The 14,969-nt window shown below is 33.4% G+C and overlaps 1 protein-coding gene across 4 annotated transcripts in view; it reads left to right on the forward strand.

The window, feature by feature from the left end:
- The window catches only part of LOC115234080 (pleckstrin homology domain-containing family G member 5), an 87,808-nt gene that overhangs the window by 46,702 nt on the left and 26,137 nt on the right, over positions 1-14,969 (forward strand). For all 4 annotated transcript variants that reach the window (XM_029804820.1, XM_029804818.1, XM_029804819.1 and 1 more), the window contains one exon: positions 10,976-11,224. In XM_029804820.1, coding sequence (XP_029660680.1) covers positions 10,976-11,224 — 249 coding nt within the window. The remainder of the gene's footprint in view (positions 1-10,975; positions 11,225-14,969) is intronic.

Genomic DNA, 14,969 nt, shown 5'->3' on the forward strand with positions numbered 1-14,969 from the left:
AAATATTTGTTTCACTAACAACAATTTCAAACTTATATTATTTCGAAATTATAATATTATGATACTTTATGATTTAGCATTTATATTATGCAAAAATCCTGCTTTACTTCATAATAATTTTGTTTTTTTTCGACACAACATCGCTCTTGCAGTAACATCGTCAGTGTATATAGTAAAGGTGGAATTATATTCATCTCACGGGATTTCTCGCAATTGCCAACCGCACGTTTCTCCGCTTGCTTCATTATACGAATGTTCCGGCAAATTCAAGTGGATAAGTCAGAGCAAGAGAAAAGATCGAAAATCCGTATCCGCGATCAAACTAAAGTTTTATAGTTATTCAGTTTGCTATTCGGTATGAATGCATTTCGTCCAACGTGACGGCATATTTGGCAAGCTTGTTAAATAGTTGGAGTAAAATTATGACGTGCGGATGCAGCTGTTCCGTTGCTTTTTCTGCCTTCTGTGCATCTTTGTAACAACTGCGCGAAGATAAATGTTTAAAGACTTTGTTAAGTGAATTGTCAAGTTCTACGATGCAGAAAGCAGAATTTTCGCGTAAATGTTTCAACTTTTACTATCTCCTTATATTCTGGATAAACAGAATATCCGGATTTAGATGAATAAACTAGAAAACACGTAATGAATATACTATTACGTTGAAATAAATTATTTATTTTTTATTTTTTATTTGCTATTTAAATTATAATTATCTGTCGTTGATCAAGTTATGCTTAATAACATATCTAAATATTAGATTAATATAGACATTTTTTAGATAAATAATTGGACAAATTTTTTAAATTTTAGATTAGTATTAAATTAAATTTATATTTTAAAAATTGAAAGAAAAACACATGAATATTATGTTTCAAAATAAGAGAGAAGCTTAGTACTGTTAATCCCAGAATTTTTTTAAATAAGTAATATAGTTTGTGTTGAATTTTGATTTATTTAAATTGATATAACACTATAAGCTCATTTGCAGGAAACTTTACGAGGAATAACCAACAAACTTTGAGTAATGTATCCGTTAAGTATGATAAATTAGCAATTATATATATATAGTCACCAGGGACCATACCCTAATCACCAACACAGCAATGAATATTACGAAATATTTATTGGCTATTACACAGCAGCTATATGAGGAAACATTATAAATAAAAATTTTCCGAAGTTTGAGAAAGAAATATGAATTTAATAATTTTTATTGTTTTCAAAATACAAATATGAAAATGTAGCAAATATTCATTATATTTAAAAGAACGCAAAAGTTTCTATTTTATTTTTTAAAGTGAGTTCCTCTAGTTGCTTTATCCCATTATATTTTAATTAGATTCTGCATTTATGTGCAATGGCAGCTGATCAATTGTTTAGCAATTGTTTCTCGCAAGTTAAAGTTACTGATATACTCATCCATCACAGATTCAATTGCTATTCAACTAACATGCAGTTGTTAGATCTGTTGATCGTAGGTATAGTAATCATTTATCACATCTGCAGGTGTATAAAGCAGCATAATTTTAGTTTCATTCAACATATCGCTACATATGATCGCTGTCCCAGTTTTTGCTACTAAAACGGGGCACAATGTAATTTCCGCGTTTTAACAACTACTAAAGTATTCGTTGTACTAAAGTATTCTTGTATCGCGTTCTCTCTTCGCTACGTGAAATACAATTTTGCATTTTTGATCATTTATTTTGATACATTTTTAAATGAAATATTCCTCTAAATTTTCAAAAATCGTTTATTGTATATTATCAGTTTTAAGCGGAAATTAATACTTTAATAAATGACTGTTAAACTAATATTAGCTTTTAACAGCGATTTATTAAATCATTCGATCACTTAATACAAATCTTATCGTTTAGTCTTATTTTAAGAAGTTTAAGATCAAGATTTTTAAAGAATATAATCTATTAGCAAAAAAAATAAGAAAGATAAGAATATGTCTGATTAATTTCTTGCAAATTTTATGTAAATACTAACGGAAAAGCATTTTACAAATAATCCAAATTTTATTATCGAAAAATTACTCGGTAATTAAGATCTATTCAAGCTAAAGTTTCTTGAATTCTTTCGAAACATTTTTCGTTCAATAATTTCTATCCAGATATTTTACTCTTTTACTTCTGCTCGTTACACAGTGATCGTACGTGTTGAACTTTTGATGGTGCTCATTAGATCTTTCAATAAGTATTCTCAATCGAAGTGCATCAAGACGCGCATTTGAAGTTGAACAACGAAATTTTAATAAAGTTCAGGGGCATCATCAAGTTTTCTAGGAGAAGCGAGGAGAATATTGCGACGCAATTTATTTTCTGTCATCTCTTGCAAACATGCTGACTGTTCTCGAACTCACCGCAAATGATAGTTTGTCGAACAAATCTCATCGAGTTTGCTATAGTTGCAGATAACACTGAACTTTTTTTATTCGAGTTTAGACCAGAAAGAAAATTTGACATCAACTTTTTGGCGTATATTAAATAAGATAATTCTAAAATAATATAGAAAGTAGATTTTATTTCAGATTTTTAAAAAATTTTAGGTTTAATTATCAACGTAGTTAGTATTTAATATTAATTTTTGGTCTCAAATTTTTAGCAAAATTAAGTTTCTATGAGAGAAAAAGAGAAAGAGACATATTATACATTCTATAAATTCGAAGCAGAATGCATTTATATAACTTCTGGTTAAGTTTTCTAAAGTTCGCTTTTGCAGAGGATCTCAAGAGAATATTGCTCAAGCGCTTTCAAATGCCTTTGATTACAAAGTGCTGTTATAATTGACAAGAATGATTGTTGTAAGACGACGTATCTAAGATTGCTACAGCTTATGATACATATATATATTATATATATACATACTCGCCATACTATACCCTAATCACCAACATAGCAATGAATATTACGAAATATTTATTGGCTATTACGCAGCAGCTATATGAGGACAAATTATAAAGATGTATATATGATATGATGATATGAATGATATATATATATATATATATATATCATTTCATTTGAATTGTTGAATGATTTGTATGACAATTGCAAGATGGTAATTAAATAACAATATGTAATATGAGAAGAATAGTACCGATACGAAAATAATGCAAAATTTTCATGATTAATTAAAGAGCGATTGTGATTTTGTGTTTATTACCTGCTAAATTGGAAATTAAATAACGGAAATTGATGAAGGGTATAAATATAATAATAGAATCTCTTATGGCAATTAACCAGTTTTACACCATTATTTAAATATTAGTAAGGCTGAATATAATTGAAAACTCCAATGCAATTATTTATTGAATACCAGAGGAATGTTGCCAGATGGTTGGCTTTTCCTCGAAATAACAAAAAGGATCCAAAATATTTTTCAACTCTCTACGCCGTTATGCAACAAATCACAGATGACTTTCATTAGCGCGAGGCTTTTCGCTAAATGAATAAAAAGCTGCCAACTAACAGAAATCAGGCTTTTTCCGCGTTCGCCGGTGAACAAACGGCCGCACTTACGGAGCGTTTAAGCAGCGATAAAAATAGCGAGAAATTGAAAGCTACGCAATTAATTTGCTCCAACTAGAGAAACGTTTCTCTCTCGTTCGGGAAACCAAAAGTTCTTGTAATGCCTGTTGGTGTTTATGGCGCAGTAAAAGTCGTTCGCGTGTTTCAGCCGATCAGAATCAATTCGTCTGACCATCGCGCGTCCTTACTACCTCGATTTGATATATTATCACACTGACTGATAATTCCTGAAATGTTTAAGCCGATTCCTACTATCATTTCGACGCACACGTATGCGCCCGGTAACTCATTAAACTGTAATTCTTTCATGTTATCCGTTACATTCACATAATTTTCGCCTCCAAGTGTCAGTCGATCATGATAATAATGCTCTTTTGCATTCAATACTGCGATTCGCCATTTTATTTACAAGAACCTGCTATGATATTTACACTTAAGACGTTATATTTTATTAGCTTTAATTTTCATTTTTCAACAATAGAAAATGTGCAATATTTTTACGTACATGCTATGCGATTATAATAATTCGAGTAAATGAGCTGTGAGCGGGAGAATATTTCAGTATTCGATTAATTCCTATTCGTGAGCAGGAGCATAATTCCATCTACGACGGTGCTTAAAGTGCCTTATACGTATATAATGATCTTGTGCCATACGCCAAAGCAAAGCAAGAGTCACAAAAAACTTGGAGCGGAAATGAAAACGAGAAGCGAGGGGAAAAGATATATGAAAATATAGCGCTGGAATGAGAGAAAGAAAAAAACCGGAAATCATACGAGAAAGAATGACAGATGCACAGTGTCCATATTCTGAAAAAAAAAATTTGATATCATTTTGGAATAGGTTGTTGCTTAACATGTAAGTTATATTACAAGAGTTACCCCAAAGATGTGGAGAACGCTTTTTTCACCAATCGTGGTTCACGGGAGCAAATAAGTAACGAAACTTTTAATTCGAAGCAGAAGTTACTCTTGAAAAGAATTTTAATTTGAGGCGTAGTTGTGCTAAGATATCTCATCTTAAAGTTCAAAAAGTTACATCGACATTCTTAATAGCATTCTGACTCCACTGGACACTCTAGATGTAAATCTGAAATACCTCTTCCACAATAATTATGCAACATTTCTCCCGGACAAAGTTTTAATCTAGCCAACATTTTACAAAATTTATACGAAACATGCTATATCTACAAGTTACACATATAATCGGTGATTATCGATGAATCCAAGCTCGTCGATCTAATCTCTAAGATCGCAGATGTCACTCATAACTGAATTTACGTGAGCGCGAAATCTCGTCGTTCTCGTCTCACCCGATCCAATTAGCCGTCGCCGCCGGTCTCATTTGCTCTACTTTAATTACGGCCTTCGTTCCAAATCTGACGACTCTACACTGATGGAACATCACTGTCGTCAAATTTGTAGTAGCCAAAACTTCTTCTGATCTTTCAACTAGCGCGGTTCTTGAATTTACTCGACTTCTTTATAACCGAGTGACATATCCATCTCTCTCTCTCTCTCTTTCTTAAATTAGAAAATTCAAATAATAAAAAAGAGATTGAAATAATCGGTGGCAAAGATAGAATGATAGCGGCAATTTTAAATCAGAAAATTAGTTTTCCAATCTAGTGGATAAATAATGGAATCGACAAAAATTTATTAAGCACTTTTTCCACTTTTTCGATATTTAACAAAGTTGTCTTTTTTATCTCTGAATAATTCTATATTCTTTTACATTTAAAAGTATCAAAATAAATATTCGATTCTTGCATAATATTCAAAGCTAATGAAAAATTTTAATTTTTTCTCTTTTTCTTATTTTTTATAATCTTACACAAATTTCCATCATTACTCACAATCAGATACAGAACCCATGTAATTGCTCTACGAGAGAATTATAATATAAAATATTTAATTATAAAAATGTTTCGATAATATAATATTTGAAGAAAATATTATTAATATTTAATTTAATTTAACGCGCTCTTGCGTCTTTATCACATTAAGTATGTTGAATTATTTCTCATCTCTCAAAGGCTACTCATCAAAGTGACGAAACAATCTTGATTTCGCAGACTTTTCCGCGTATCAAGCTGAAGATTCGATTTAACGTCTGTCATGTTTATGGACGGGGGATCGAAGAAAATTGCGTTGCCTGTTCGTCGCCGTGACAACTTGAAAATCCGCGTAATCTTCAGAATACAGTGGCCAGAAGGAAGATGCGTCGAGAGATGAGCGCGACGCAAAATCTCGTAGCGTAAGAAAAAAAAAAAAATATTACCCGACAAAAGGTCTTATCGCCGACTGTTCAAGGTGTCCCGGGTAGCAAGATGCGCGCCGTACAATCGCAATATTAAACTTACACGCCGCATTTAACCGCAGGGCATTCTCACCACTCCATTAAATACGCTACTTTCTAGGTTAACGTTCGCCGAGTTATACACTCACTTTACGACTAATATCGGAGATCATTATTGGCGATATTTCAGATATTAAGAGCAAACTTTATGAGCCGCCTTCGCGAACGAAACTTGCGACACATTTGCATTTTAACAAGCGCGTGGGAAGAAGGATTCGTGAAAAAAGTCTGCTACACGATGTTGATATCGCGCCACTGTAATCTGAAATGGATATTTCGATATTATAAACGATGATACTTTGGGCATATATATTTTTTGTCTTAAGTGTCTCGTAAAGAGGAATTAGATATGCCTATCGCGTGTATATAAATAACAGTATCTCGTAAAATTTATATTCTCCGAAAGTTGCATGCATAGTAGCACAAAATGCTCCAAGTACAATTTTTTTCTCATATCTATTCTTATTTCGCGCAAATGCTTCCTTTATATTCCGAAGAAATCTGAATCTAAGCATGTGTATTAAAAGATTATTTGCACAAATAATCGTTACTGCGAAAGATCAATATCCTTCTTTCAGTATCGACACTCGCATAGAAAGCTTTGTTTACTCATACTCCTTAAAGTTTGAAACTCGAAGTGTTTTACGATCTGAGAACTGCGAGGCGCATTGCATCTTGCATCTCTCTAAAGTCTCCTCACTAATCGATAGAAACTCGCATTCAAGTTTCCGTATAACTAATTGCCCATCGAATTGCAATGAATCAGCGATTTTGGCTTTAATACGCGGCACAGCTGCGATCTTGCACGATATTATTGTTTATGTGGCCACCAAAACTTGACTTAGATTGATTAACGGGAAGGCTAATTGATGAGAATTTCAATCGTGCCGACCAATGGAACAATGCGAGCTTCGATCTGTGGCAAGCTATTCTCACCGTGGAATCATGCACTTGTAATTGACACGAAAATTCAGGACGGGAATTTAAGACTTAATTAATTGATAAGACGACGAATACAAATGAGTGTGAGTATTTTCTGATAAGGCGGAATATATCCCCCGAGCAAAAAATATTGTGAATAATTACGGGGAATCTTGGTAAATAAAAATATAGTTGGTCATATGTTTATTGTAAATTCTCAGAAATACAAGAAAAGGAAAAAACCAATACGAATCAAATGCTATTGCGATGAAAAAGAAATCCATAAAGGTATCAAAGATGCCGTTATTTCACGCAAAGGAATTTTTTGATCGGGTATTCAATTTCTCGAGTTGTCTCAGGAAGCAAATCGCGAAATAATATCATATCTTTGCAAATAATATGTATATGTCTCAAATACATTTCAAAATGTACAGAAATATATCATCGTAAGGTAGAAAGAAATAAAGATTGACGTGTCGCAGATTTACATCGGGAATTCTGCCAGACTCTCGATATGAGGCGAAATGGAAGCAGATGATATCGGTGAAAAGTAACATTATATGCGAAGAGTGATTTAATACACGTTCTACACACACACATAAAATACTCTTTCATAAAACAATATATCACAGTTTTCTCGTGTGGAAAAATTCCGTAAGATACTATAAAATCCGAAATCGCGCGTTCGTCTGCGATGTTTCGAACGTCACGATAAATCTATAAAATATCAGAGAACGCATAAAATCGCGTAGCCACGACAGGGGAATCGTACTATTTCCAGAAACTCACGAAAAATTGATCAAAATGTCTTAATAAAACGAAAAATAATGCATGAAATAAAGCGCAGAAAATTTGACAAATTTATTTAAATCAAACACATAACATCAAAACGTCTCGGAAATCTTACTTTAAGTCGTTGATCTTTTTATGTTATTTTGCTCATGATCAATGGTTTATTCAAGATGTAACAATAATAAAAATCAATCTATTAATTATAGATTTTAGCGATTTTTTCGAAGATTCTTTACACCAAAAATTAAAAAAATAATATAGATGATTAAATTTGATGTTCTCGAAATTTATTAAAGATAATTGTGTTTTATATTTATCCCTTACTGCTCTTCTCTATTCATATTCATATGGTTTACAAAATTTTTTTTACTTAATTTTACCTTTCTTTTTTATAAAGGAAAAGTCCTTAATCAACGCGAAAAAAGCAATACGAAACATCTTATTTGTATGCATGAACATATTTTCCAGATACAACATATTACATATCTTGCAAATGCGATATTCTCGAGAGGGAGAGGTAGGGAGAGAGGCATAAGAAGCTGGACGTAAGAAGAAAGTCATATAGAGGGTTGAGCTAAAAAAAAAGTTGCAATATTTTCCAATATGATCGAAACGGTGCATTACTCGAGTCCTCTTTTAGCAGAGACGATCTTCACTCGCACGACTTCGCTTTCCGTCCGCCATCGCGATATCACGATGATGATCTTACGAATTATCTTTACGAAGCAAGGGTGGAATAAGATCGAACGGTCAAAGACACACAGGGATCGGTTATCGGCGCGAATCTATCGATGGGTAAACAACGCGATGGAAATATGTTAGTATGTACATCAAAGTATTGTATGTACAGGCGACGAGAAAGTATCGTCGTCCTCAATACTGTTGGCCGAGGGCGTAATTGAGTTTTCTCTCAGACTCTGCGATGCGGCTCTTTTCCTTCCTCTTTTCCTTTTTCTCTCTTTCTTACAAATATATCGTCGTTCTTGCCCATTTTCGGGACGTTGTCAGGAAATCAAGAAAGCAATAGAGAAAAGAAGGAATTATAGTGTCAAAAAAATATGTTCTACATATAATCAAAAAACAGAAGTGATTGAAAGTTAGATTTAGCTTCAAAGGATGATGATAAAGAGGAGATAAGTAAAAGTTTTTTCCACCACATAAATCCAACGATATTCTCGACAGTCATCGAGCCATCATCGAGCAGCTTACTTTTCCTTTCGCGCAAATTGCTTTGAATACTTCCCATCAATTAGAATAATCATGCCTCGTGAAAGCTTCTTTGACGACTAAAGAGGATTTGACACAACGGCGACGACGATTGAGTTGGTATAAATATCCTGCTTTCATCCTGAACGCTTGAAAGGCATGCAGCTCGGCCTATCGAAAGAAATTATTGTATTACTCGCGATACAATGAAAATCGTACTTATTTTAGAAATTAAGGCTTATAAGAAATTTCGAATAGTTCTGGTTAATATAATTAGATGGTTATTTTTTTCAGAAATATATTGTGCACGTTGATACAATTTAGAATTTCCAAAGTCTCACGCAACTATTTCTGGTAAATTTAGAAATTTGAAAAAACAGTTTTTTTGGATATTCCATGACACTATTATTTTATTAATAAAAGATATTATTTATTTCAGATTGTTTTTATGGTCCTTCCACTAAAGAATATGCCAAAATGACATGAGTTGTCTTAAGTTTATCGTTAAATAATTGATTATTAAGGACTCTACGTGTCTGTTATTGTTTATGCGCGTGTGCCATCTTAGGCTACGTGCCTCGTAAATAATCGATTGTCACACGAATTATTTATAAAGACATTTTTATATGAAACTCACGTAACATTTCGCACTATTTTTGGAAAGACCGTAAAAATTCTAAGAGTTCTCTGAAGAACCATTTGTATGACTGAAAGCATTTCGCATTATTCTTTTACGAAGTGGAGCGAGTGAATATGCTCTCTTTTATAGAGAAAATTTACTTGAGACTATTTAAAATGAGGAAGTTATCTTTATACATCACTTACTGAAAATTATATTCTCTCTAATTGTAAGAATAATTAATACAACACTAAAAATATTTTTTGTTCGAGAAGTTTAATATTAAAAAATATTATTTTTAACGCACATATTTCATTAGTATTATATATATTGAAGAATTTCGATCGTCTTGAAGATCAATCATCTGAAAATTAGAGAAAGTAATTACACCAGAAAATTACATTGTACAATTTATATAATTTGTCTATAATTAGCATAATTTTCAATTTATTTTAACCGCTTCTGCAATTATTTTCCTCTGACACTAAATTAGGCAATGAGACTTAGTTTCCCGTTACAAAATTAACATGCGCTTTCTATTTCTATAGCGTCATACCAAAGTTGCGCCGTTGTATAGTAACTGACGTAAACTCCCTTGTAGTCATCTAATTATATCTTACGTATTTCGTCGTTGACAAGAAAGAGACAGAGAGAAATAACAAGTGAGAAGAATCCCTTCATAGCAGGAGTAAGTTATCGCGAAGGGAAAAAAGGGAGCACAACAAAGAGCACAACAAATAAATCGCGATAACGAACGGCCTCGTCGACGTACTGGAAGGGATCGATTCCGCGCATAAATCGATTGTCCGGTGACCCACTTCGTCAAGGTTTTACCCGGGATTTATCTCGCAGGAAGTCGGCCTCCTGTGTGTTTTCGCGCCGCCGCGCCGCGGGTTTGTTAATACCTAGGACCAGACATCCTATACTAATGTGTCACGCTCTCTCTTACGAGAGCTCCTCTCAGACAGTTATGCGCGCATCTCGTGCATACCGATGCATTTGATTGCGGCCACAAATCTATTTTATTGTAGGCCGTTTGCGCGCTCTCGCAAACGGCCTCCACGTATCGTATTGTTAGCACTCCCAATCCCGAAACGTTCAACTTGATTGCTGAGCGAATAATTGAGAAAATAAAGGGAGAGAGAAATATGGTATTAATGTGTGAGATCACTTGTGCAATGATAAAAAAAAGATTTGTACAAGTTTATGATTCTGTGTAAATAAAAAAAAAAATTGCGATTATGTCAAATGATATAATTTTGAAGAGAGAAAAATGTTTGTCTTTCTCTCTTTTTCTTTTTAGTTAAATTTTAACATAACTCTTGCTCATATCAGCGGGATTTGCCGTTTCGCTAATTAGACAAGTATATCGCAAGAAAAACGTCCGTGGTTTTTGAAGAAATGTGAAAAGGGCTTTGAATAATATTAGTTCTTTAGAATCAAATATAAAATTATAGCACACATTTTTTATTTAGTTAGAGAAAGAGAGTTCATTATTAATATACTTTCTTCTGATGAAGCAAACGACTCTTTATTGTTACAGGTGCGCTCGAGATCGCTGACCCAGCTGGATGCTCTCAGCAGCAGTATGTTGGACACGGGGGAACATCATCTGGAGAGTGATTCCTCGCAGCAGCAACCCCATCATCTGCACCACCATCAACAACCCCATCAGCTGCAACATCACCCCCTCAGTATCGAGTGCAATCGGATTCGATTTCTCGCGCCAGGCGCAGCATCCGTCGAGATTGTGCACCCCAATCGTACCAAGCACAAACTTTCGCGATCTCAGGTAAAGTAAAAGTTTCCACACTATTACAATTTGATACAAGCGTTTTCTCGGCATAGTTAAAGGTGCGATTATAGTCGATGTAATTTCACTGTGGTAATTTTCCAGCAAGACATTAAAAGTTCTTTTTTCCCGCATTCTTACTTTCTTCTATTAAAATTGATTTCAAATTTTGATGAATATTGTGGAGGTTTTAATAATTTGTAGCGTGAAACATGCATATATTTCTCATTATTACCTCTCTTGTGTATTTATATCCCTTGACGCATATTATTACTAGCATATTATATTTTATTGAAAGGAAAAAGCTTTAATTTTATTCTTCGCATCGAGCGTGAAATGAGATTTTCCATTGAAATCTATATATATATATAATTTCATATAATTTCACAGGAATGTCTAAAATATTATATTAAGCATCTTTTTCAGTCTCTCTTTCTCTCTCTCTTTCTCTCTCTCTCTCTCTTTTAGTAATTAACTTTGTTTCTGAAATATGTGTTAAGTTTGTCAAAGTTTGTTTCAAGTTATCTAGAAAATTAAAATTTTTCTTATTTTTTACATTCTTGAAATTTTTAATTTACCTTATTTTTTAAATCTTTTGTAGTTAAAATCATCAATCTCTATTACAAAAAGAGAAAAATAATGTTTCAAGATTTACTTTGCGTGCAATACGAAATATTCGCGCAACATTTGTTCGGGAAAGAAAAAAAGAGAGGGAGAGCTGATGATACATTCAGCATGGAAACAAAGGGATCGCATGTACGAAAAGTTCGATATAACGAGTGTGGAAATTCCCTCTTTATTTGCGGGATTCCGCTATATCCCAATGCGACGAGCGGCCGAGAATAAAATAAAACGCGACGTGAAACTCTCACATCTTTGTGTCGCCTTCATCCGAGCTAACACAATCTCTAAGAGAAATATAAATGTCCCCGCATCTTTCATATGCCTCCTGCGGGACCGACCATAGAGAGATATATATTTCACTGCTCGAGTACGAGTGTCAAACCGATCGTAAAAAATGCGCGATGAGTGGCCAGAAATATCAGACTTACGGAAGGATATTTTTATCCCGATAATATGTATGTACTCGACGTTTCCATTTCCAGTGCCAGTTTCGAGCGTGATAATCGTAACGCGATAATTACAAATGGACATTTATACATTAAAATGTGCTACAACGTAAACAAATTAATAATTAGAGAACTATTATGTTACTCTTTTTATTTCTTTGCTATTTTTTACAATGCCATTTTGCAAAAATTGCCGAGACAACCGAGTTACTCCGAAATCCAAGTAAGATTCGAGGAGCTAAAAAGGGGGGCTCTCTACCAATGAAATGGCATCGATACAACAGGAAAAGCCGACCCTTTATGTTATTGAAATACTTTCGGCTGCTTGGGAATTTTGCGATCTCTACGAAGTGGCCCGGACATTATCCGAACTGTGATTCCATATCCCAAATGGAAATTCTATGTCACTCCCTGAATTCGCAATGAAGCCAGATTGAACGGCGTGACGCGATATAATAATCTGCAGTTAACGATCTTTTAATGAACCATCAATATTTATGCATTTAAATGCATATTTAAATAATATAAATAAGGATAAACAATATGCTAATAATAAAGATAAATTAGATTAACGGATTGAGAAGAGCTAAGGAAAGCGCCGGTGTATAATGCGCGCAATTATTTTGCGCCCCGCGTTGGTGAAACTAATTTCTTTCTTAGCTCGACGTTAAAGAAAGATGTAGAAAACGTTTACCGTAATTTCCAGGAATTTATAAAAACCGTATCTATGTTGCGGATCAGCAGCATAAATTTATTTCTCTTGGGAGAAGCTATTATAGTGATTAACATATTTTTTTCGTCTATTGGCAAGTCGATCTCGATAAATAAGTAGACAATAGACGATGCAAATGAGAGCGTTAACGTCTTTATCAGCGAGATATTTAAGAAATTCTTTAAATAATTTTTTTTTATGTTTTTTTAAATATTGTACACTTTATTATACGTATAATTATATACGTATGATAAATAATAAATTATTGAGAATTTAATATGCATTTTTGAAAAAGATCATTTCTTTAAGGGAGATAAAAAATGGAGTAAATAACGTTCTATAAATATGCTATGAAATATTTATAGTATATTTTTTTATGAAATATAAAAATTTGATATCCCTTTTAAAATATTTTTTTATAAAAACCGATTGCTATGTATATAAATAAAATTTTTTGCAGTATTTGCATTTTAAAATAATGATTTTATAAACATTGTTCTTTTCGAGTAAAGTTTATATTTGACTCCACAATTAGAGAGAGAGAGAGAGAGAGAGAGAGAAGATTCCAAGAATAATAAATATATTTTTAGTTTTTGCTTTTCTGTGTGATGGTTGCAAGTCGAATTACAAGACACTATAGTACACAAGACAAGATAATCATACTAACTTTAATTGCAATTGGGAATTGTTTCACGTCGCGGAACATTGTTGGTTTCTGACATTTCATTACATCAGCCAGCCTGTTGTTGTCATTTCCTTGTGGCATGCTCTACGCTATGTATACGCGACATAAATGTCACCAAGTAATTCCGTAAAATTAATTTGTCAATTAGCATAATCCCATGACCATGCGCGCGACAATCACGCGAAGGCAATGAAATTACATTCAAAACAAAAGAACAAAGCTTCTATTCAATGCCGCGCTATATAATCGCTCGCGTCATCATGAAATTTTAGCTGCCATTTTATTTCACCCTTTCGCGCGTATCCGTCTTATCTCTTCTCTCCTCTGCAAGAAATACAGTCTTCTTGAACGATGCAAGAAACGCTTTATCTCGTTGAAGCGTTAATTAATTTGTGCTGGTAATATTTTAAACTTTCTCTTTCTCTTTTTTTTTTCTCTCTCCAAGATAAGTTTCATCGATCCTTTTTTAATTTCAGAGTGACTTTCAGAATTATTTCTTACTTTACTTTATTCTTCCTCACTCTAATTGTAAGATTACATAAGAATGTCAGATATTGAGAGAGAAAATAAGAAAAAATAAAACATATTTTAGGAAGAGAAAGAGAAGCTGATTTTCTATTGCATTTTTGAGAGGTAATTATTATATTTAATTCGTTTCATTTTTTCTTTTCTTTAATGAAAAGTATTTCTTAAAGGAGCAAATAATTAATGTTTATATAAATATCTCTGGTTAATTATAATAAAAATCTTTTTGTTCTTCTCTCGCGCGCGTTTTGATTTATTATTTCGCATATCATTTCCACGTACAAAATATTTTGTCTACATCATTCGATAATTGTTCTCCCCGGATGATATTTGGATGTATATATGCATTTCACCGTTTGATTTACCTCGCGCTCGTGGGACGCGAATAACGAGCTCGCGAATAACGGACGTTGAATCGCTAAGCGATCAATCGCTATCGAACACCCGATATTCACTGGGTCGTTCTTTGCGTGGAGGGGATGAGTTCCTTTGTGTAATCCCCTCGGCACAAACGAGTAGCCGGGATACGAAACCTACAGATATCCGGCAAAGCAGTGAGAAAACAGGACGAAACATGGAATTGCTATTAGCCGGACCCATTTTCATAAAACTGCAAGAATTGTAATAAACGGGCTTGGTTTTACACGGTTGGTGGGGAATATGTGCTACTGTGAAATACTAGACGAAATCATAATGTCACGTAATTCGGAACAATTTTAGTCTGTTATTACGCACAATAAAATAAAATAAATA

This window comes from Formica exsecta, unplaced genomic scaffold (genome assembly GCF_003651465.1).
Source record: "Formica exsecta isolate Colony F162 unplaced genomic scaffold, ASM365146v1 scaffold194, whole genome shotgun sequence".
NCBI lineage: Eukaryota > Metazoa > Arthropoda > Insecta > Hymenoptera > Formicidae > Formica > Formica exsecta.